At 34.1% G+C, this 26,481-nt stretch overlaps 1 protein-coding gene across 18 annotated transcripts in view; it reads left to right on the forward strand.

Moving 5' to 3' along the window:
* Positions 1-12,879, forward strand: part of LOC106083856 (proton channel OtopLc) — a 195,136-nt gene extending 182,257 nt beyond the window's left edge. For 14 of the 18 annotated variants that reach the window (XM_013247119.2, XM_013247124.2, XM_013247126.2 and 11 more), the window contains 5 exons: positions 439-550; positions 654-814; positions 6,511-7,958; positions 8,033-8,393; positions 12,486-12,879. In XM_013247119.2, the coding sequence (XP_013102573.2) occupies positions 439-550; positions 654-814; positions 6,511-7,958; positions 8,033-8,393; positions 12,486-12,626 (2,223 nt within the window). In that variant the 3' untranslated portion in view covers positions 12,627-12,879. The remainder of the gene's footprint in view (positions 1-438; positions 551-653; positions 815-6,510; positions 7,959-8,032; positions 8,394-12,485) is intronic. The other 4 variants (XM_013247120.2, XM_013247134.2, XM_059368370.1 and 1 more) reach the window with 1 other exon arrangement.
* Positions 12,880-26,481: the final 13,602 nt, after the last annotated feature.

Below are 26,481 nucleotides of genomic sequence, written 5' to 3' on the forward strand. Positions count from 1 at the left end.
CCATGTTATTATCACCTAAGAAATTTTAAATCAGCATGAGTAGGTAGATGTTTAATTAGAGAAAATGGGAACAAATATCCTCTTAATTTTCCGTTTGCTTTTTTGTCTTGGAAAACATAATTTCTTCTTGTTAGGCAATATATGTTTAGTGTCCAAAAGAATAAAACCAATGGATTGTGTTTCTTGGTTCCAAACAATAACAGGTGATGGTATAACACTGCATGCTAAACATATCCGTACAACATCTTACATTGAATCACTCATCAACAATCAAACAAATAAACTAATCATGACATATCACTAAAACCCTAATTGTGTATCCCCAAAAACACTTGTCCTAATACTCTAGGCTGCAATAAACCATATTAATGAATAGTTTTATTCTCTTATTTATCCCAATTTTCCCAAAATTTTTAAACTTCTCATGATGATGATCAGGACACTCAAGTTGATGCTGAAGTAGCTGTAACACCTAAAAATACACGAAAACGTAAGACAACCCACAGTGATTTGACCCATGGCAGCTTCTTTTTGCGAGTTGGAGCTATTGGTAAGACTACTGCAATGAAAACTAAAAATATATATACTTTTATGGTTTTATCTGTTACAAATAATAATTATTTGTTTAATTACTTCAATAATTTTTTTCTTAGCTTTTGGTCTGGGCGCCATGATCTACATTGGTTTGGAGTTTGGTTCGTTCTTTGAAATCCCCTTCGATTCTCCCTGCCATCATATCTTGATTGGTGTAAATCCATTGTTGCAAATGATTTTTACCTTCATGCAAATGTACTTCATCTTTATGAATGCCAGAGTAAGTTTTAGCATGAGAGAAACATTTTTGTGTTTTTTCTATATTAATATATTTATTTATTTACGTAAGATATAGCAAAGATAATTTCAAGCTAGTCTTAGTCTAGTCATTTCTAAGAATATACAAAACAATTAGATTTATACACTGCATTGTTTATAGCAAATTAAAAGGCTATATTACTATAAACTTTCAAACTGAGATGTACTACGTTTAAAGCCATTTAGGTTTAGGAACATTTATAGAATAACTTAAAGTCATGCATTCATTTGAAAATTAAAATAACAATCCTCATTTGGGCAAATTGAAATAAAATATATTTTACTTTTATTATAACATCTTCTTATATATAACAAGTAAAAGCGTGCTAAGTTCGGCCGGGCCGAATCTTATATACCCTCCACCATGGATCGCGTTTGTCAAGTTCTTTTCCCGGCATCTCTTCTTAGGCAAAAAAGGATATAAGAAAAGAGTTGCTCTGTTATTAAAACGATATTAAGATACGGTCCGTTTCGGACCACAATTAAATTATATGTTGGAGACCTGTGTAAAATTTCAGCCAATTCGTATAAGAATTGCGCCCATTGGGGCTCACGAAGTAAAATAGAGAGAACGATTTATATGGGATCTGTATCGGGCTATAGACCGATTCAGACCATAATAAACACGTTTGTTGATGGTCATGAGAGGATCCGTCGTACAAAAGTTCAGGCATATCGGATAATAATGGCGACCTCTAGGGGTCAAGAAGTCAAGATCCCAGATCGGTTTATATAGCAGCTATATCAGGTTATGAACCGATTTGAACCTTATTTGACACAGTAGTTGAAAGTAAAAATAAAATACGTCATGTAAAATTTCAGCCAAATCGGATAGGAATTGCGCCCTCTAAAAGCTCAAGAAGTCAAATCCCCAGATCTGTTTATATGACAGCTATATCAGGTTATGGACCGATTTCAACCATACTTGGCACAGTTGTTGGATATTATAACGAAATACTTCGTGCAAAAATTCATTCAAATCGGATAAGAATTGTGCCCTCTAGAGTCTCAAGAAGTCAAGACCCAAGATCGGTTTATATGGCAGCTATATCAGGTTATGGACCGATTTAAACCATACTTGGCACAGTTGTTGGGTATCATAACAAAACACGTCGTGCGAAATTCCATTCCATTCGGATAAGAATTGCGCCCTCAAGAGGCTCAAGAAGTCAAGACCCAAGATCGGTTTATATGGCAGCTATATCAGGTTATGGACCGATTTGAACCATACTTGGCACAGTTGTTGGATATCATAACAAAACACGTCGTGCAAAATTTCATTCTGATAGGATAAGAATTGCGCACGCTATTGGCTCAAGAAGTCAAGACCCAAGATCGGTTTATATGGCAGCTATATCAGGTTATGGACCGATTTAAACTATACTTGGCACAGTTGTTGGATATCATAACAAAACACGTCGTGCAAAATTTCATTCCAATCGGATAAGAATTGCGCACTCTAGAGGCTCAAGAAGTCAAGACCCAAGATCGGTTTATATGGCAGCTATATCAAAACATGGACCGATATGGCCCATTTACAATACCAACCGACCTACACTAATAAGAAGTATTTGTGCAAAATTTCAAGCGGCTAGCTTTACTCCTTCGGAAGTTAGCGTGCTTTCGACAGACAGACGGACGGACGGACGGACGGACGGACGGACGGACGGACGGACGGACGGACAGACGGACGGACATGGCTAGATCGACATAAAATTTCACGACGATCAAGTATATATATACTTTATGGAGTCTCAGATGAATATTTCGAGTAGTTACAAACAGAATGACGAAATTAGTATACCCCCCATCTTATGGTGGAGGGTATAAAAATAAATTTGTGTTTGTTTGTTTGTCTGATTTTCTTGAAATTTTCACAGATGGTGCATAATGATCCCGTGGTGAAATAGGGTACTACATATTTTGACATCTGGGGGGGGGGGGGGGGGGGGCGACCCTTCACCTTTCCTTAATTTTCAAAAACGCCAGATCTCTTAGATGGGTGGTGCGATTTAAGTGAAATTTTGTGACCCGTCTTATAGTAACCTAAAAACAAAAATTTGGTATCAAAATTTCGAATGGGTTACCTAGCGGGCCGCCCACCCTCAAAACCTACTAAATATATATAAAGACCAATCACGACAATATGGGAAGATTAGAAAACTTATCTGATATCCAGTTGTCGGACCAAGTGTTTGGGAGACCACCCCAACCCTAAGAACACCCAAATGAAAGGTATTTGCGCGTAGAATTCGAATCTGATATTAAAATGTGGGACGAGGTTTCTGGGGGTTCTCCCTTTCCCCAAAATACCCCCAAATAGGACCTTTTTACTGACCATGGCAATATGGGGCTCAAGTAAAAGGTATTTGAGTGCAGAATACGAATCTGATAGCTAAATGTGGAAACAAGTGTTTATGGGGCTCTCCTCTCTCGTATTTTAGAGTAGAACACGAATGTGATATATATTTTCGGGGCCAATGCACTGAGTAGTCGCCCCATCCCAAACAGGTCATGTTTTTTGACTACGGAAATATGGGGCTCGAATAAAAGGTATTTGGGAGTAGACCAAGAATCTGATATCAACATTCGGGAGCAACTGTCATAGAAAACGAATTTGATATCCAATTTTGAAGCCAATGGTAATTTGGGGTTCAAATAAATGATATTTGAAAGTAGAGCACAATGCTGATATATTTTCTGCTGATAGGCCCTCAATCAGGCATATTTACAGCCCATGCCAATGTGGGGCTCAAATGAAAGGTATTGGAGTGTAGAGCACGAAATTGATACCCACTTTCGGGACCATCGAAATATGGGGCTCAAATGAAGATATTTGACAGTAGAATACAAATCTGGTATCCAATTGTGGGACCATGTATTTAGGGTACAGCCCCTACCCCATAACACCTCCCAAAGAGTAAAAATTTACCAACCATGGCAATAAATAACTCAAATGAAAGGTATTTGAGATTAAAAATCGAATTCAATAACCAATTTTGTGGCCAAATATTTGGGGGACGCCTCATTCCATAAACTCTCATTAAACAAATGTCAATATGGGGTTTAAATAAATGGTATTTGAAAGTAGAATCTGTACCGATCTGAGTCAAATTGACGAAGGATGTCGAAGAGCATAACACAACTCACTGTCCCAAATTTAATCAAAATCGGATAATAAATGCTGCTTTTATTGGCCTAAGACCCTAAATCGGAGGATCGGTCTATATGGCAGCTATATCCAAATCTGGACCGATCTATGCCAAATTAAGCAAGGATATTGAAGGGCCTAACATAACTCACTATCTCAAATTTCAGCAAAAGCGGATAAGAAATGTGGCTTTTATGGGCCTAAGACTCTAAATCGGCGGATCGGTCTATATGGGGGCTAAATCAAGATTTAGTCCGATATAGCCCATCTTCGAACATAACCTGCTTATTGACAAAAAAAAATCATCTTTGCAAAGTTTCAGCTCAATATCTCTATTTTTGAAGACTGTAGCGTGATTTCCAACAGACAGACGGACGGACATGTCTAGATCGTCTTAGATTTTTACGCTGATCAAGAATATATATACTTTATAGGGTCGGAAATGGATATTTCAATATGTTGCAAACGGAATGACAAAATGAATATACCCCCGTCCTTCGATGGTGGGTATAAAAAGAATCTTCGCAATGTTAATATCTCTATTTTTAAAGACTGTAGCGTTATTTCAACTGACAGACGGATGAAAAAAGCTAGATCGTCTTTAATTTTTACAACGATCAAGAATATATATACTTTATGGGGTCGGAAATGGATATTTCGATGTGTTGCAAGTGGGACGACAAAATGAATATACCCCTATCCTTCGGTGGAGGGCTTTAAAATAATTGAATCAATTAATTTATTAATTGATAATTTCATAAATTTCAATTAATTAAAAAAATTAATGAAAAAAATAATCTGGATTCAATTAAAAAAATTATTGCTACAATTAATTTTTTAATTGAAAACATTTTAATTTCAATTAAGTTTTTAATTGAAAAAATTTTCGAGTTTTTTTTTGTGTGTGAATTCCTTAAAATACTTAACCTCCTCAAATCTTATCTTGGTAATGAGTTTGCAGAAGATATGCGCTACTTGAGCGTTGCCTTGGAAAAACAATCAATCATTTGACAATAGGCACTAATTGAGAAACAATACTTGATGTATACAATTATGGAGAAACGTAATAGGCAGGACATCTTCACATCATATTTAAAAGCAATACAAAATAGATAATTTTAATTATAACTAAAAAGTTAACCAATATTCAGAAGCTCAAGAATCTGAACGAGTAAAAACGTTTTAAGTTCGACGGTACCGAACTTTGGATACCCACCACCATGGAAATAATAATCATCCTATTTTGTTATAACTCCACTACCATATCTATAGTTATATATAAACAGGGAATGGTCTCGATCAGAAAACTTATGTACAAATTACAATTTCATCGAAATCAGGCTTTTTATGGGATTAAGACCCTAAATTGGAAGATCGATCTATATGGCAGCTATATCTAAATCATATTTTGGTCGGATGACGGGAGGCTTAAAATAACTCGCTAAATCAAATTTTAGCGAAATCTGGGCTTCAGGCCCTTAAAAGGCAGATCGGTCTATATAACAGCGATATCCAAATAAAGTCCGATCTGAACCACATTTAAGTCGAATCTCGAGGGGGCTTAAAACAACTCAATTTTTAAAAAATTTTATTAAAATTTGCCCAAGCAAAGGAAATGAATGCATTACTTTACATTCTTATTTAGATTAAGTGACAAAAAATACAATTCGGAAATCACCATCACCAAAGCAAATCATCACATCATCAAATCATCCAATCATATGGCATAAATCATGTTTCATCATTAAGTTAATTTTCACACAACGACATACACAGTCTAATTGGCAAACTCCAAATACACTCTACCCACATCCATTCCATATCTAACACTCATGTGTCATAAATGACATAATGTGTTATACTGGCCAAAAGGCGTTTGGTTAACAACTTTTAATGGATCAGAACAGACAAGAACACCACACACTACCACAAGAATATTCGAACAAATTGGAAATTTGAAAAAAAAAAAAAAATAATTTTTGCTATGCTAATTTAAACTCATGTAATGTAATATGTATAAAACCTTTTCCCTTCCTTTGTGTCACATTGTTACCACATCTCTCACCGCGCAGACTAGGCCACCATTCCAGGTATGATTTTTTGCTCTGAAATCATCTTCTTCAACTTTTGATTTCTTCTTCGGTTATCATGTGGACGCTTTTTTCATGGCATACTTTGATTTTTTTTCCTTACTTTGGAGTACATCAAATATTTTTCTGTTTTCCATTTCGATTGTTGAAACATTAGTAAAGTAAGCAAATTTTTAAATTAAGTTCAACAAAAGACAGCTATGAATGTATATGTGTGTATGGTATAGTATATTCGTACTAATTTTAATGATAGTCGTCCTAATGGCTTTTTTAAAAAGTATTTAAGCATTTTTTTTAATGAAATTAACAAAATCTTGAGAGAGATATACATATAACAGAAGCATCCTTAAGAAAGTTGTATTTTTTTAAAAAGAATTTTTATCTTTAATTTAATTGAACTTCAACTTTTGTTTGCAGTTGAATATTCACCGTTTCAAGGTCATTGCCCGTTTTGGCCTCATGCATGTGGTGGCCACTAACATATGTGTCTGGATACGCACCCTGGTCAAGGAATCCCTGCTTGAAATTACTTTGTATCATCAACGTCGTGAATCCGATCCCAATGAGTCTTCAATAGGTCAATCTATACGTCAGCATGCCTTACGTCACGCCGGCACTGTGTTGCGCACCCACTATGGACCCAATGAAGAGTTCGAGGTATTAGATGGTGAAGACCTTTTGCCCAAGAATGCCTACACCACCAACGGTGCTCTATCCAAGATGTTGGCCAAAACAGTGGATGGAATTTCGAAAACTTTGGGCATGGGATCCAATGAAATTGCTGATGTGGTGACCACCACTACTACCACCACCGCAAGACCGGCATTTACCACCCCCAGTTATCAATGGCAAAGCACTACTGTGGCACGCAAGTTGAAGAAGTTTATCACTAGTACCACGGCGGCGGCAACCATGGGTACCTCCCCCACTACCACCTCAACGACGACCACCACCACCACCACGGCTTTGCCGATCACCTCACCATTGGCGACAACAACGACCACAGAATTACCCTTTAACAGTTACCAGCATTTGTATACGACGACTGCCTCACCCGCTGCTGCAATGGCCGCCGCCGCCGATCACTTGGCCGCCTCCAATGGAGGAGCGTCTGAAGCGGCTGCAACTGCTGCCTCATCATTTGATAGCTCTCATGTGGCCTCTAGTGTAGCCTCATTTTTCTCTTCACTCATCTCTAGCACCCCATCACCCATCACAACTACCACCACCAACAATCCCATCACTGTCTCCTCCTCCATGACGGACAAAGCCACCGAGAATTCATTTGGCCTCATTAACAATCTCATGGAAAATAGTTTCCAAACCTTTTCCGGCATCTCCCATCCCGAAGCCGCTAGTATTGTGACCTTTGAAAATTATGAAAATCTGGACAACATCTATCCCGCCGCCCTATCCTCCAATGTGGGTACCTTAAACTCCACTGCCTGTGGTCGTGTGGACATTATGGGCACCATTGTGTACGATTCGGCTCCCTATCTGTATCCCTTCATCATAGAATATTCCCTCATTGGCGCCGTTGTCCTCTATGTGATGTGGAAGCATATTGGACGTTATCCTGGACGCATGAACGACGACGACTTGGAACATCGCCTAGAGGTTATGCTCTCGCGGCGTGCTGTGGCCATGGCCCAGCAGGCTCGTTCTGGTCGCGTGGACTGCGTTGGCTCTTCGAAAGGTTTATTCTTTGGTCTATTGTTGTTGGTGGGTGCTTTGATATGTTTGATACTCTTCTTCGTCTTGGTGCGTCATCAGCAGTTCTCGTTGCTGGCCATCTATTTGGCCGATGCCAGTCATTGTATTTTAATGGTATTTGCCATATTGGCCATAATCATAGGTTTTATAAGGTAATATTCAAGTCCTCCTCCAATCATAGTTAAGAAATTTGCTTCTAACCTTGTTTTGGTATTTCTGTTTACAGAGTTAAGAATCTGAAATTCCGCTGCGAGGAACAATCCAACTTGAATGACATTCTCTTGCGCATCTCCGCTTTCGGCCTCTTCACCTATTCCGTATTCTCTGTGATCTCGGGCAGCCTCAAAGTTTTGGAACACGAACCCAGCCTCTTGGTTACCACCACCAGCGCCGTTGCCGTTCTGCAGGTCATCCTTCAGTTGTTGTTCATTGCCGATGTTTCCCGCCGTCGCGTCCATTTGCCCGAACATGATCGCAGCAAACCCGGTCGTCAAATTGTCACCTTCCTTTTGATCTGCAATGTGGCCATGTTCGCCATTTACACTTTCGATGCTCAAAAAGTATACGCCAATCCCGTAAGTAGATATGTACGTGAGCAATATTGAGCTAAAATGGAGATTTATGTATGTGTGCTAAAAAACAATTCCTTGAATTTTTTCTTATCTTTTATTCTATATTTTTTTGTGAATGATTTTATGTGTCCAGTAGAAGAGAGAAGCATTCACTTATAAATGGTTATTCTTGTAGATGAGAGCTTCATAATTGTGATATACTGCATATTTCAAAGAAAGCGGAACATTTGGAATGAAATAATAAACATTAAAAGACTATTTTTTACGCAAAAATTTATAAAAACACGAAAAAAAATTAAAAATTAATTTAAATTTTGTTTATAACTTAACTAGGTCAAAAAATTTCATATAAAATATCTCTAAATATTCATCTGAGAACCTTGATACCATTAAATTTATGTCTGTCGAACATATACATCTTACTGATTTATGCCCAATTGGACCATTAAATATAAACTGATCCCCAGATTTGATTTTTAAGTACTTTCCAAATTTGGAATACGTAGTACAATTTTGCCTTGCCGTTTGTCCATGTACATATTATATGCACAATAGATTGATCAAGGCGTATTTAATAAGGTGGCCGCATCGGCGAATTTCCACAACAAAGCCTCTTTTTTTTTTAATTTGATATGTCAACATTTGTAAAAAAGGCAAAGAAAATTCCATTCGCCCTGACATTTAAAAGTTTCGACGAATTTTTTACGACCAATTAGAGCAAGAGGAAAGAAGTTTATTAATTTTTGAGTGTCAAGAAAACATATATTTAAAGAAGTAAAAAGGCGTTAAGTTCGGCCGGGCCGAACTTTGGATACCCACCACCTCGGGTATATATGTAAACCACCTTTCATCAAAATCCGGTGAAAATTTAATACCTTATGTCCCATAGCAGTTATATCGTAATATGTTCCGATTTGGACCAAATATTAATAAGTACAGTAGCTATATCTAAAAAAAAAAAATCTAAACCATGTACGACACGGATGTCGAAAAGCCTGACATAAGTCACTGTGTCAAATTTCAATGAAATCGGATTATAAATGCGCCTTTTATGGGGCCAAGGCTTTGAATTGAGATATCGGTCTACATGGCAGCTATATCCAAATCTAGACCGAGTTGGGCCAAGTTGCAGAAAAGTGTTGAGGAGCCTAACACAAAGCACGGTCCCAATTTCAGCAAAATCGGATAATAAATGTGGCATTTATCGGTCGATCGATCGGTCTATATGGCAGCTATATCCAAATCTGGACCGATCTGAGCCAAATTGACGAAGGATGTCGAAGGGCCTAACACAACTCACTTTCCCAAATTTCAGATATATCGGATAATTAATGTGGCTTTTATAGGCCTAGGCCCCTAAATCGGAGGATCGGTCTATATGGCAGCTATATCCAAATCTGGACCGATCTGGGCCAAATTAACGAAGGATGTCGAAGGGCCTAACACAACTCACTGTCCCAAATATCAGCAATATCGGATAATAAATGTGGCTTTTATGGGCGTAAGACTCTAAATCGGAGGATCGGTCTATATGGCTGCTATATCCAAATCTGGACCGATCTGGACCAAATTAAGAAACGATGTCGGAAGGCCTAGCACAACTCACTGTCCCAAATTTCAGCAAAATCGGATAATAAATGTGGCTTTTATGGGCCTAAGACCTTAAATCGGCGGATCGGTCTATATGGGGGCTATATCAAGATATAGTCCGATATGGCCCATCATCGAATTTAACCTGCTTAGAGACAAAAAAAGAATCTGTGCAAAGTTTCAGCTCAATATCTCTATTTTTAAAGACGGGCATGTCTAGATCGTCTTAGATTTTTACGCTGATCAAGAATATATATACTTTATAAGGTCGGAAATGGATATTTCGATGCGTTGCAAACGGAATGACAAAATGAATATACCCCATCCTTCGGTGGTGGGTATAAAAATGTTCCAAATACCAATTAGCTCCAGAGGCTTCACCCACAAAACTGGCTGGAACATTGAGGTCCGATCTGTGTGGTGTCCATTGCTGCCACGTGAGCTACCGGGCGCTTCCACTGGTTGGGGATAATGGAATGCTCCATACAGAGTAGCTGCAATGGCAGTCACGGACAATCAGCGGTATCGAGCCATAATAAATAAATACTGAGTGCCTATGATGCTCGGGTTATTGGCGCATGTAATAACCAGTGGACACCCTGTTCCCTAAATGGTTCATATAGGTCCATGTTTTTATCTAGCTGCCATATAAACCGATCTTGGATTTTGACTTGAGTCACTAGAAGGCGCAACTATTATCCCATTTGGCTGAAATTTTGCATAAAATGTTTTGTTATGATTTCCAACAACTTTTCTGAGTATGGTTGAAAACGGTTCATATTCTGATATAGCTGTCATTTAAACCCATCTGGGGTCTTGACTTCTTCAGCCACTAGAGGGCGCAATTTTTATTCGATTTTTGCATGACGTGTTTCGTTATGATTTTCAACAACTGTGCTAAGCGTGGTTCCAATCGGACCATATCCTGATTTAGCAGCCATATAAACCGATCTTAGATCTTGATTTCTTAGCCACTAGAGGGCGCAATTCTTCCCGATTTGGCTGAAATTTTGAATCACGTGTTTTGTTATGACATCCAAAAACTGTGTCAAATATGGTCTGAATCGTTTAATACCCTGATGTAGCTGCCATATAAACCGATCTGGGATCTTGACGTCTTCAGGCTCTAGGAGGCGCCATTACTATATCAGATTTGGCTAAAATTTTATACAACGTCTTCTCAACTTACGTGTCAAATATGGTTTGAATCGGTGTATAGCCTGATACAGCTCCCATATAAACCGATCTCCTATTTTACTTCTTGAGCCCCTAAAGGGCGCAATTCTTATTCGAATTGAATGACATTTTACACAATGACTCCAACATTCAATACAATAATGATCCGAATGGGACAATAACTTGATACATCTCCGATAGCATAACAATTATTTTCATTTATCCTTTGTTTGCCTAAATATAAAAAGATTTGGCCAGGCTGAACTTGGCATACTTTTAATTGGCATACCCTACACCACTACTGTGGTACAGGTTATTATAACTTAGTGAATTTGTTTGTAACACCTAGAAGGAAGAAAGATAGACCCATTGATAAGTATAACGATGGACTCAGACTCACTTTCGATTTAGCTATGTCCGTCTGTCTGTCTGTCTCTCCGTCTGTCCATGTTTATTTGTGTACAAAGTATAGGCCGCAATTTTCGTCCGATCGTCTTCAAATTTGACACAAGATTTCATATTTGGATATAGGTCCCATATACAGTGGCATAGAAAAATTTTCCTACCCCACTGACAAAAACACACTATACAAAACGAATTTTCTGAATGAAAAGTTTTTCTGTCAAATATCTTTTGTGCTAAAAGTTTTTACTACGGTTCCCAACATTATAATTAGTTAACATTTTTAGGGTAAAATCTTACCCTAACTACGTTATAGCCAGTTTACGTAACTTCTATTTCCGAAAAGGTTCGTAGACGTATCTGTGCCAATGTATATGTTCGTCCGATTTGGACTAAAATTACAATTATATCGTCATTTGTGAACCCATTCTCACAAAATTTCGCACGAGCGGATCTCTTATAAATCTCCACATTATTGGAGAATTTCATAGAAATCGGTTCTGATTTAGAGATAGCTCCCATATATATAATCGTCCAATTTGGACTAAAATTGCAAATTTATCGTCATTTTTAAGTCCATTCTCACGAAATTTTGCATGAGGGGTTCTCTTATATATTATTTTTCTTATTTTTTAATCTTTAAAAATTTTATGCAAAAAGCCTTTTGAAATATGCCTTATATACACAAAAGTTTCATAAACAAAAATCCCATCTAAATCATAATACATTTTAAATATGATTTTGTAAAAAAAACAACTTTGTTTGCTTTTATATCACAACATGTCAACACACACACACATAAACATATCTTCATTATATTGCTTAAAATCATTTAAATTCCCCACTGAGTACTCCCTTGCCTTTTCATTGTTTAAAAGAAAATCACAAGAGAAAAATTAAAAAACATTTAATTAATATACATTATTTTTATCATAACAGGTGCAATTGGACTTTTATGGCTTTGTGCCATGGGCCATCATACAGCGTGTAACACTGCCACTGTGCATTTTCCATCGATTCCATAGCGCTGTAACACTAGCCGAGATCTGGAAGACCACCTATAAAGCGCGTTTGGAGTAAATCAATTAAACACCGATCGAAACATCACCGCCAACACCACCACAACAACAACAACAACAAAATTACCACAACAACACAACAAAACAAAAACATTCAATTACATTTAAGGAAATTTTTTGGGAAAAAACCAAACCAAACCAACAACAAAAGCTAGTAAAGAAGAAGAAAAAACCGACTTTTTTGAAGGCAGAAAAAAAAATATTATCAGAAAATGTTAGTGAATCGTAAAAACAAAACTCAATATTAATGAAAAGGAAAAATAAATATAAAAAATAATTCGACCCCCTTCCCTCCTCCACTCAACAAAACAAAATTAAATATATAAATATATTTAGTTAAAAAGAAATCGTATAAATTTAACAATGCCATATAATGCACCAAAATAGTAGAGAATGAAAGAAAAACAGATAATTAAAGGAAAACTCTCTTAAATTGTAAGGCAGCCAAGTAAACACAGAATAGAAGCTATAAACAAGCCGGAATAGAATCTGGATCTGAATCTCAAGCAAGCAACGGTCAACGCGCAGTAATGGAAATTAAAACACAGACGAAACAAAAAAACATCCTTACGGACCATTTTATGGAGTTTATAGAAGACCCAAAAAAATATTTAAAAGAAAAATGAAAAAATTAATACCAAAAAACCCAAGCAAATAAAACATTTGAATATTATAAAATAAAAAATATACATTTATAAACATAAAAAAACAGATGAACACACAACCCAACAAATCGAACAAAACCAAACAAAATCAAATATTAAAATTAAAAAAAAGAAAACAAAAAAAATTAAAAATGTGTATTTATTAAAAACAAAAAACTTTTTGTATTATGTTAAGTTAACATTATTAACAATGAAAAAAAAAACAAACAAAAACAACATACATATTTGTATTTTACAAAACAAAAAAAAAAAACCAACCGAAACCCATGAAGTATTTCTCATCTCTTTTTCTGTGGTGTTTTAAACGACATTGGCAAAGAAATCTCAAGAAATCTCAAAATATTTTGAATGTTTTCATTTCTTTGAGTTATTTTTTTGACTGATTTGTAAATTTTTTTTTACTATATTATTACTATTATAATTTTTCTTCAAGATATTGTGTTATAAGTTATATATGCTATATTAAAAAAACAAATAAATTGAATGAGAAAAAACCACACTAAAACAAACAAAATAAATTGACATCCTTTTTAACGACATTTTTTTCTTTGAGTGTAATATTAAATTATAAATTTAAAACTAAGTCATAATTTGTAGTTTTTAAAAGTATAAACAATACAAAAAAGAAAAGAACAAAATAAAACACCCCCCATTTAAATGAAATCAAATAAAATATAAAAAAGTACTTAAAACATTTCATTTTTCATTTTTTCACAACAAAGCAAGAATCCTAGAAAAACAATTGCCTGATTTTCCTTTAAAAAATTCTCTAGAAAGCAGGGTTGCCGTTATATATTTTCGAAAATTTGTTTTAAACCGGTTTGGTATTGTACACGGAAAAAAGCTTCACAAAAAATGCTTCAATTAAAAATTTAATTGAAAATAAAATCATTTTCAATTAAAAATTTGATTGAAAATAAAATCATTTTCAATTAAAAAAATTAATTGATTCAATCATTTTTTAATTGAACATTATTTCTTTTTTAATTACAGTCGTGATTGAAATTTTTACTATTTTCAGTGAAATTGATTTAATAAATTTTTTAATTGAATCTGAAATTTTTTTCAATCATAGTCGGATTGAAAATGTTGTAATTTTCAATTAAAAAACTAATTGTTTCAATCATTTTTTTAATTCGAATCTTAAACAATTTTCAAGTATGAATATTATATATAATTGAACATTATTTTTTACAATTTTTGCTATTTTCAATTAAAAAATTAATTGGTTCAATTAACTTCATAATTGAATTTGAAAATTTTTCATTCACAGTCCTGATTGAAAATTTTGCAATTTTTAATTAAAAAAATTATTGATTCAATCATTTTTTTAATCGAATCTTAAACAATTTTCAAGTGTGGTGCTTAAATTAAAGGCTATTTGGTCACCTACAATATAAAGTGAAGGAAAATGACCCATACGTTCCATATTTCGACAATTCTACAGCAATAACATGACAGTCGAATATTTTGGCTAACACGCTCGAGGATACATTGTTATACGGTTGGACACGGACCTTTGCCCAAACAACGCACTCCTAGTTCATTTTCCAGATACACATCTGTGTTCCAAAAATAGATATTATTTGGAATTTGCAAAAAAAAAAATCAATCATTAAATCAATCAAAAATTTCAATCATTTATTAATTGATCCAATTAAAAATTAATTGAAAACATAAAAAATGTAAATCAGTTTTTTAATTGAATATGCAATTTTTTTAATTGACAATTTTTTCAATTACTTTTTCAAAAACGTTGATTAATATTATCAAATTCGTGATTGAATCAGTTTCAATTAAAAAATTAATTGTATCAGTTATTTTATTGATTAATTGGAATTTTCAAAAAAATTCAATCATTATTTAATTGGATCAATCAAAAAACTAATTAAAAGTTTCAATAATTTTTTTGATTGATCCAAATAATAAATTAATTGAAAACTTTCAAAATTTTAATCAAGTTTTGAATTGAATAACAATTTTTTTTAATGAAAATTTTTTCACTTCCTTTTGCAAAAACGGGGATTGGTATTATCATTTTTGGGATTAAAGCAGTTTCAATTTAAAAAAAATAATTGTATCAATTAATTTTGTGATCGAAACCGATTTTTATTTTTTTCTGTGAATGGTAGGACCATGATGATGTGTAGTCCTTTTTGGTGCTGTTGAACCAATTTTTGTTATAGTAGCTTGATTTGCTTAGCTAAATTTTCTCAGCAAGGCATAGAGTAGTTGCACTGGATTGAAATCCATCGTACTATAACGTCGCTAGTTAGTTTTGTAATCTTTGAGCTGTGACAAAAGGTACAGCGAAACATTGAAAAACATGTTATATTTTTGTTGTGTTTCAAGGAAAATGTTGAATTTTTTTCTTTGCTTCCGAAGAATCTGCTACCGCACATTTTGAATCGGAAAGTTGTGATATATGAAGTCTGTATTCAAAGTGGATTATGTGTACCCAACTCAGAATAGTTGCTGAAGATGCAAATATAATCCAGAATCAATATTTTAATCTGTGCTTTTAAGAAGTTAGTTTCAATTTAATATTCGTTCTTCATGCCATTTGGAACTCATGTTGGCAGATCGGTTGATGTGGGGCTACCATAACAACCGAACCTATGACTATAATAATAACTTCAATTTTAGAAGAGTCTAGCCATCGAATGGAAAATACGACTTCTTTCACAAAATAAGCAAATCGAGATATCTTTTTTTTACGATATTACGATATGATCAATATCAGATGGAAAATTACCATTCAATATATATATTTAAGAAGTCAAATTAAAAGTTCAGGGGCAAATTTCTCGCATATCAATGAGTGCAGTCCGTTTAAAGTTTTAAGCTCAATGATAAGGAGCCTCCTTTTTATAGCCGAGTCCGAACGGCGTGCCGCAGTGCGACACCTATTTGATGAGAAGTTTTACACGGCATAGTACCTCAAAAATGTTGCCAGCATTAGGGGGTGAAAACCACCGCTGAAAATATCTTCTGATTGTCTTGCCAGGATTCGAACCCAGGCGTTCAGCGTCATAGGCGGACATGCTAACCTCTGCGCTACGGTGGCCTCCTCCTGTTCCTTAGTGGAATGTTCATGGGCAAAATTTACATTTGCATTTGCAAATCAAAAGTTCACTGTTGTATAATTTAACTATATTTAACCCTCTATCGGGTGCAAAATGCGTTTACTATGCTCTCATGTCAAACCTATAATCCAGAAGTTTAAATGGCAAGTACATAGTAGGATGTGCACTCTATTAAACATTATTCGATTATCATTATTAATAATCGAACAATTAAATAGTACACATTTTCAAATGAACAAATAATCGAATAATTTTAGACTGCTAATCGATTACTAGTATGGATGTTAAAAAATCTTTAGGACATATGAATGTTTGGATTTTTCAATTTGGGCCCTACCTAGCCAACATTTCATTCTATTGGGATGAGTATATTTTGCTTTTGTTCGAGAAGGAAGGTCAAACAAATCGGTTCCATTTGCCCTATTTGCAATACAAATCGACTAAAAAAATATCCTCAAATTATAATTACGACTAATCGATTAATCTTCAACCTCTTTCAGTCTTGTTCGATTAATAATAGTTGAACCTGCATTTTCAAATGAACAATTAATCGAACAATTTAAAAATACAAATAAATGTACAGCCTACAGTATGTAGTAGGGACCTTCAACATATGTAACACACTTGGCACATTTGTTATTATTGTGATTATATTCCATGCTTCAAATGTCTTTTAAATTAGAGCGGCTATATCGAAAATTGGAAGAATTGTGCCATATTTGGCACAGTTTCAATAGGATCTAGTACAGAGGTGTACAAAAAAATGGGATTGTATGAGGCATTTACGCTTTTTAAATTTGTTTGACTGTCTTTGAGACTAAAAATTTAATTTTTTGACAGAACGAATGAAGTTTTAAAATTTTAAAAATTATATTTTTTAATGAGGTATTTTTATTTTGGGCTGGTTAAGTTCGAAGATAGGCCATACCATGATATTGTCACAATATCAACCGATCTGCAAATGTAACTTCTTCAGTTCACAAAAGGTGTTATCTTTACCAGGTTCTTCCAAAATTGGGTACAATACAGGTCTCCTGATGACATTTATTTTTATCGTTTAAAGTCTATTTTAAACCCTATATGTTCTCTTTACAAATCTGAAGTACTCTGTTCTCTTCAAATCTGAAGTAATAGCTGCGATGAATATCGATCATTAAGACTTATTGAGTTCAATCGATACATATTATTTCCTTAAATTGCGAAAAGTTGGTATGTAGGTATGGTATTTAGGTATTAAACCCCTGACATCCACACCAAATCCTGTATAAGTCCAACAATTTCTCCATATGTCTATCATTTACACCTATCTCTTGCTTGATCTCATGAATGACGATTTTTTTTGTGATTGCGCAAAACAAAAAAATTGGAAGATAGGTCTGCTTTGGACTCCTATATATCTGTGGTATATATAGTATAGTAATAGTGGAGATCACATAAAGTGTATTTTTTACCGGGGTTTAAATATTGTATATCCATTATGGTGGGATCATATCCAACTTCAGCCAAACTTAAGACCTTTTTACTTATTGTTTTTATTATTTGTTAAAAGAAAATTTTCCATTTTACCGATTTTTAATATTGAAGTGCCGAAAATGTCTATTTTTTTTTTTTCTTGAAAAGGTCTGATTTTCTTACAAATTAATCTGGCACCCCTGGTGTAAACTGAGCATCAACGATAGCATAAAGAAAATTTTTGTTTTGTGCACCCGTGATTTAGTATAACCGTCGGCTATGGATGGATATAGATCCATCTATCCTTTTTAATTTGTAAATGTACAGTACGCAAATTTCATCCGATAATCTTCAAATTTGGCACAGGCATTTTGGTCTAGAGACGAAGTTTATTGAAACTAGAAAAAATCGGTTCAGAATTGCATACAGCTACGGGTATGTTCTTCCAATATGGAATAATATTGCAAAAATTTTAATTTTGCTAAATATGGCCATGAATATTCCATTAAGGAACAAGGGCAAACTTCTTACATATCAATGAGTGCTTTCTGATTCAAATTTAAAGCTACATGATAAGGGGCCTCCTTTTTATAGCCGAGTCCGAACGGTAAACAGCAGTGCGACAAGTTTTTGGGGAGTAATTTTTATATGGCAAATGTCGCCACCATAGGAGGGGATAGCCACTGCTGAAATTGTTTTCTTATGTTCTCTTTAATATCCAAACCCAGACGTTCAGAGTTATAGGTGAAGATGCTAACCTTTCCGCTATGGTGGCTTATGTAGTCATTTATTAATCAATTCTCAAGCAATTTAACAGGAAGGATTCTCTTACGACTTTCGACATTTCTTTCGAATTCTATAGAATTCGGTTCAGTTTTAAATAGAACTCCCTGACATATGCATCGCTCACTTTCCACTTCCAGAGCCATTGCATTTGTTAACCGATTGCCCCAAAATTTTGCACAAAGATTTTCTGTACAACTGCCGCAATATTTTCGGATTTTGAATAAAATCGGTTTAGATTTAGATATAGCTGCCATACATATGTATATTCGATTTTCACTTTTAGAGCCTTTGTCATCGTATTTATCAAGAGATCTTCTCAAAATTTTCCACAATGTTTTTTATACATATTTTTTCAGATATAGTTACCTTATATATGATAGTCCGATTGAAATAATATACCAAATATGTGTTCATTTTTCAAACAATCCTCACGAAAATTGGGACATATCATTCTCTTGTGACTGTTGACTTCTTTGATGAATTTCATCACAATCGGTTCGGATATAGCTCTCATATATGTGCAAATGCAAATTTTCCCATGAACATTCCATTAGGGAATAGGGCCAAACTAGTTACATATTAATGAATGCTGTTCGATTCAAATTTTAAGCTCATGATGAGGGACCTCCTTTTTTATCCTAGTCCGAACGGCATGCCGCAATGCGACACCTCTTTGTGGAGAAGTTTTTACATCGCAAAGTACCTCACAAATGTAACCAGCTTTAGGTGGAGATAGGTTAGGTTAGGTAAGAGTGGCAGTCCTTTACAGACTCACTTAGACAATTTTAAGTCCATTGTGATACCACAGTAGCGACAGACCAAGGCTTCTGGCGGGAATCGAACCCACAACCCCTGCACTCGTAATACACCGATGAAAAATGTATTTTTAATCTTCTCGCCAGGACTCGAACCCAGGCGTTTATTGTCATATTTGTACATCGCTCTATTACTTATACAGAAATTTCATGATGCAGAAATCTGATTCCATTTGCAAATATTTCGAAATATTGGTCTAAAACACCAGTTTTAATCGCAAGACATTTTGATTCATCTATTTCCCCACGTTCATCCGGTTGACAAGATCGGTTCATGCGTACTTGTGGCTCCTATATAAACCAATCTACCGATTTGACTATGTAAGCACATAAAAGGAGAAACTCTTTAGCGATTTTGCAGACATTTTGAACAATAACTTCTTTTATAACTTGCGGCATTCAATACTTTTTTCATATCAAGAATGCAGTCCGATTAAAGGTTAAGCTCAATGGTAAGGGGTCTCCTTTTTATGTCGTGTAGCGATACCACTAGGCAGAGAAGTTTTAACATGGCAGAATACCTCACAAATGTAGCTAGCATAAGTAAGGGGATAACTACCCATGACAAATTTCCTGATGTTCACGCTGGGATTTGAACCCAGGCGTTCGGCGTCATAGGCGGACATACTGACCTCTGCGCCACGGTGGCCTCCGCGTCTACGAATATAAAAATCCTAATTGAAGCGTAGTTCGATCTTGGACTACTATATGGAAGGTGCGACAAAAATATTTCTAATAATATTTTTCGTGATTTTTCGAACATCGAACCGATATCATATTTAATGCTTTCTTTTCAGAGAAAAGCATAGCAAAGAATTTAAGGAAGTTGAGCAAGTGTGTGTTATTATACAAAACACTTTGACTGGTTAGTGGATCATGACTTCTGATACGCCATATATCTTCAACATATTTTAGGATACTACTTTTTAACAATTTCACTCTTAAGATGTTACTACGTAAATGCAAATTTTAGAGACCCGATCTAATCATTTACAAAAGCCAACTTTTTTTGCTTCGCTTTGCCAAGTACCTCTACAAATCACAAAAACAATGTTGGAATATTAAAATTGGATGGGTTTTGTTGATTTTACGATGTATGTTGTCTCAATCTATTTTTGTAGCGGCTGCGGCCCACAGTGTACTAATTTGATTCTCTTCAGGTTGCAGTAATGAATTCATTTTTCTTCAAAACCCCCTATTGTTTGTGTTTGGGGCTGCATTAGGTTGGAGTCCTCTGCGATTAAGACGTATGTAAAAGACGGTGGCAAAAATCGAAATTACCTTATTTTAAATTACAAAATCAGACACATTGCTATTTATATTGATGCGCTTTACCGAGTAAATTCAAAATTTTTTGATATTCAGTAGTTTTAATTTACCTGCCAGTCGTTTAAGTGCGAATTTGATCTTTCTGCCAAAAATTTAGAAAAAGTGTATTTTATACCAATTTTCTATACAAATTATTTTTCTGGCGGCCAAAAGATTATAAGCTAATTTTCTGAAACGACTAACAATATTTGGAAAGATATCACCAATGTTTTTACGATTTTTTTGAACCAATATATCATGAAATACTGCATAGGAAAAGAAAGGCGCTCCTTCAAAAAAAGAATATTTTGAATACCTGAACGTATCAGACCATTGAAACAAGCAATATTTTGTTTTTACTTCCAAAAATAAGGTTGCATTTAATTAAAATAATTCTTTCGATTGTGGAGTCAATTTTTTAAAACCTGAAGGCGACTTATTTTACTCTGAAGTCTTTCTACTCCGACGCAGTGTTTGACATATTTGGCAATTCGATTGTGAAATCAATTTATATTGGCTGCTTAGACGATTTCTTTGATACCTAGAGTCAATCTACCTCAGGAACAGTTCAAAATTGTTTCTTCCATAGATTCGATGGACTTCGAACATAACGCTAACGATTTTTATAACCTACACCACTACTATGGTACAGGATATTATAACTTGTGCATTTGTTTGTGACACCCAGAAGGAAAAGATGGACTCAGAATCACTTTCTGATTCGATTTTGTTATGTCCGTCTGTCCATGTTAATTTGTGAACAAAGCACAGGTGGCAATTTTCATCCAATCATCTTCAAATTTGGCTTAAGCCTTTTTTTTTAGGCAATAGGCAAAGCTTTTGAAATTCAATTCCCAAAATTTTGCACAACACTTTCCTAACTGACTACCAAAATATCTAAGAAGTTTGGTCAAAGTCTGTTTAGATTTAGATATAGCTTCACTATATATATTCGTCCGATTTTGAGTTATTTGCAATAGTGTTGTCATTTGTCAACCGATTGTCACGAAAATTGGCGTATATAATTCTATTAGAACCGTTGATATTTTTGTTAAATTTTATTTTATTTAAAATCGGGTCAGATTGATTTTTAACTTCCATATACATAGACGCATTGATCGACTTGTACTTATAGAGCTGTAGTTATTACAATTTGAACATATTTGCTCGAAATTTGATACGAATACTATATCCCATCTGTAAACCTGCACCGAGGTCCATCAAAATTGGTTAAGAATTAGATAAAGTTCCAATTGCTACTAATAGAGTTGGCTGATACTGAGGTTGATTCAATTCGTTCCGGATGATGTCCATATTAAGGCGATTATATAGTCAATTTCTTAAGCTATTTCATGTTATCTATTATAACAGGATAATACAAAAATAACTTGATAGGCTATATCCTTAACTGAAAATTCAGTTGGTAATAGAATAGTAACTTGTATCAAATAAAATCATCCAGTGCAGAAAAATCATGATATTCCATATCCTCGTCATTTGAAGATATAGTCAACGACTTGTAATCGACAAACAGATAACATATTTCAATCTGTCATTCTTTGTTATTTTATAGTTCTTAGCGCAGTGCAACAGGTCTAAAGCAATGTTGAGGGACTTAAGCATCACGTGTTATGTGTTGTCTTAAAGAAATCAGCTCATAATCCATAAGAGACTGGATTAATTTTAGGATATTTTTTTTTCTTTCGGATACCAAAGTTGGAAAACTAGTTCTTTTATTTTCTCATAATACTGACAGTAATCTCTAAACTTCGATTTTATGCCTGTTCTTTAGTAAGTAGATTTTTAAACAGATTTATATGTCCCATAACGGATTTTGTCGCATTTTTCATACTGTGGACAGTGGCAATGTATCAAAGTAGTAAAATAACACTTACGCCATATGGAAAAATTACGTCGTTTTAGCAGCCATTATTTCCAGCATTTTAAAAGCAATAATTTAAAAGGTTTGTTTTCTTCGCTAGCTGAAAACAATTCTCCAAACTTCTGGCAGTATTATAAAGGAGATTATTTTGCTAAAATATTACAGATGCCATGGAAATGGCAACGCAATAAACATTTTAAAATTTTAAGCTAAAGAACAAATCCTTAATTGTAAAACAAAAATTTGAATGGAAATTTTTGAACAATAAAACATCGTAGGACGCATTCAATGGAACAGTATAGAAATACAGTTGTGTTCAAAATATTAGCGGAGTGTTTTTTAAATAAGATGAATTATTAGTTGATTCTCTAAATTGCATAATAATAAATTATGCAATTAAAACTACAATAATTCAAAATATTTCATTGAATAAATTGATTTCCTATTGAGATTCCATTGTAGGATATTGGCCGGCTTTAGACCATTGTTTAATACTTTCTATTCCAAGAATAGTATTAAAAAAACATTTAAAATTCTTCAAAAAGTGTGTTGATACATAATTGGAGTATTGATACATAATTGAGTATTGATACATAATTGAATACTTTGAAAGCAAATGGTACAAAAGCTGAAAATTAATGTACAAAAACTTAAATTATTTTTGTACTTAGATCAATAACCTGTATTTTGGTGTTTTCGGCACATCTTTGATGCATAGAGTCTTAATAAGATCCTCACAATTCCTTAAAGGGTGATCATGGGATAACTTTTAAAGGATTTTGTCGCCCAGCGTTCCATTGCTCTTCCGCAATTAGCATTTAGAAACGAATGGTTCTCTGTAACATAATTACAATATCTCCCCATAAATGTTTAGTGGGACTGATGAAAGGAGATTGGCAGGTCACAGCTTAACATGAACTCCATTGACCTGAAACCTTCCCTTTCCCAATTTACTAGTATCATTATCTTGTAAGAGTTCCAATTTCAGAAGCATATTCTAGTCAACATAAATTAACTTTACTTGCTCCAAAGTTGTAAAATGTCCATGATATCTTATATTTCATTATTGAACCTATACCGTTGTACAAAAAGTTCCAACAAATCAATACTGCACCAAGTTTGACAATTTTTATACCCTGCACCATAGGATGGGGGTGTACCAATTTCGTCATTCTGTTTGTTACACCTCGAAATATGCCCCTGAGACCCCATAAAGTATATATATTCTTGATCGTCATGTAATTTTAAGTCAATCTAGCCATGTCCGACCATCGGTCTGTCGAAGCACGCTAACTTTCGAAGGAGTAAAGCTAGGCGCTTGAAATTTTGCACAAATACTTTTTATTAGTGTAGGTCAGTTGGTATTGTAAATGGGTCATATAAACTGATCTTGGGTCTTAACTTCTTTCGCACGTTGTGTTTTGGTATCACTTCCAACATCTGCTCTAAGTATGATTCATATCGGATCAAAATCTGGTATAGCTGTCATATGAACCGATCTTGGAGCTTGACTTCTTAAGCCAATAGAGTGGGCAATTCTCATCCGATTTGGCTAAAATTTACCATGGGGTGTTTTGTTATGACTTCCAATAACTGTGCTAAGTATAGCGCAAATCGGTACATAACCTGATATAGCTGCCATATAAACCGATCTGGGATCTTCATGAGGCTCTAGTGGGCGCAGTTCTCATCCGATTTGGCAGAAATTTTGTACAACGGCTTCTCTCATGACCTTCAACATACGTGTCTAATATGGTCTGAATCAAAATTGGTTGATGCAGCTCCCATCTAAAACGTTCAAAAGTATACTTCTTGGTCAGCAATGGTATCATTCTTGGAATAAGTTATTATACGTTTATGAATAGTGAGACCAATTTCAGCCAGACTAAGTCCCTCTTTTCCATTGCAAAAAGTTTTCAATCAGGTGAAGTATTACCATATTATTATTACTTTTTCTAAAAAAAAAAAAACAAATAAATTTATATATTTTAGTTCTTTATATTCCTTTATTTGACATGCCTACATCACTTTCATGTACAATTTTCTGATGACAAATTAACTTTTAATTTTTATAGTTTAAATATATATATATATACATATTAGTCATATAAATTCTAATGCAAGCAAAACAAAAACAAAAATTAAAAAATGTTGTTTAATTAAGGGCTTTTTGTGTAAATGTTTTCTCATAACTACAAATGAAACAAAATGAAATCTATTACATGTTGGTCATAATTTAAAACAAAAAATGAAACTTTAAGCAAAAACATAAAATTAATATTATTATTATTACTTAAAACTTAAAAAGAGAATTAAAAACCAAAACAAACAAATCCTTTTTTATGATATACAGAAAAAACAAAAAATTATTAGTGGTACATATACAGATTATTATTGCAAAACCAAGGTTATTATAACATAACATAACACATAAAAATGTATTGTTCTTTTTTATATAAATCGAAAACATAAACAAATTGTGCAATTTATAATGCAAATATATAGGAACAGAAATGCCATTAATCTAGGAGACCAATGAATGCAAGCTAAAAGAAAAGACGAAACCAAGGATCCATCTTACAGCAAGTGCATGAAATTTTATATTTCAAGCAATAATTGGATAACAAATGAACGAATTATGGAATGTTAGAAAATCACATGCATTGATACTTATCAATGAACTACATTTCTATATTCTGAAGGGAAATATTAAAAAAGAATTCACCACATCACATATACAAAAAATATTCCCTACCATCTTAGTTTGGTGAGGTATAATTGAACGAATTATGGAATTTTAGAAAATCACATTCATTGATACTTATCAATGAACTACATTTCTATATTCTGATGGGAAATATTAAAAAAGAATTCACCACATCACACATACAAGATATAAATTCCTTACCATCTTAGTATGGTGAGGTATAACACATTACATACAGAAACTGTGATGATATCAAGTGTTTTATTATTGATTGACATTTTATAATAAACATAAAACACTGAAGTAAAACAAAAAGACGACATAACCAAAATTAAGCATTTACGGAATAAGGGTAAAATCATCGAACATTGGTTGATAGTAAAACTTTTCACAACATAGAAAGTTCATGAATAGGTTTTACAACTTTCCTTTTCTATTTATTAAATTTGTTCATAAAGAGTTATTGATAAAGTTTTGAACTAATTCTTTGACTATAGAAAAAGTTCTATGGAAATTTTGTATTTACACATAATTTTTAAGAAATTATAGATTATCCGAAAATTTTTGTTTGTCGTTAGAGAAAACTAACCAGAAGCAATATGAATGCAAAACAAATTCGTCTTTACCATACTTTGAAGCTATGTTTCATGCATACACAAGAGTATATTAAAACCATTTATTTTTGTATAATTTTTAAAGAATATTGCTTTATATTATATTATAGTTTCATGCATACTTATTGAGCATTCAAAATGAGCATAATTATGCTAGAATATTTTCATATTGCTTCCAAGGCAGGAACAATTTTTTGCTTGGGGGTATTACATAGTCGGCACCGCCGGACTTTTGTCTTTTCTTACTGATTTCATTCTATTATCCCCAGACATTTGGCTCTGAAAAAATATCCGCATCGTGCTCTTCTCTCAAATACTATTTATATTAACCCCGTATCCATTGGTTAGAGGGAAGTTTATGGGATGAGGCGTACCCCAATTGGTTACTATATTCTATAAATTGGTTACTACATTCGTTTTCTAATCTCAAATACCTTTCATTTGGTCGGTAAATTTGTACTCTTGGGCAAGGGGCGGTGCCCCAAATACATGGTCCCACATTTGGATATCAGATTCGTATTCTATTCTCAAATACCTTTAC

Source organism: Stomoxys calcitrans, chromosome 4 (assembly GCF_963082655.1).
Source record: "Stomoxys calcitrans chromosome 4, idStoCalc2.1, whole genome shotgun sequence".
Classification (NCBI taxonomy): Eukaryota; Metazoa; Arthropoda; class Insecta; order Diptera; family Muscidae; genus Stomoxys; species Stomoxys calcitrans.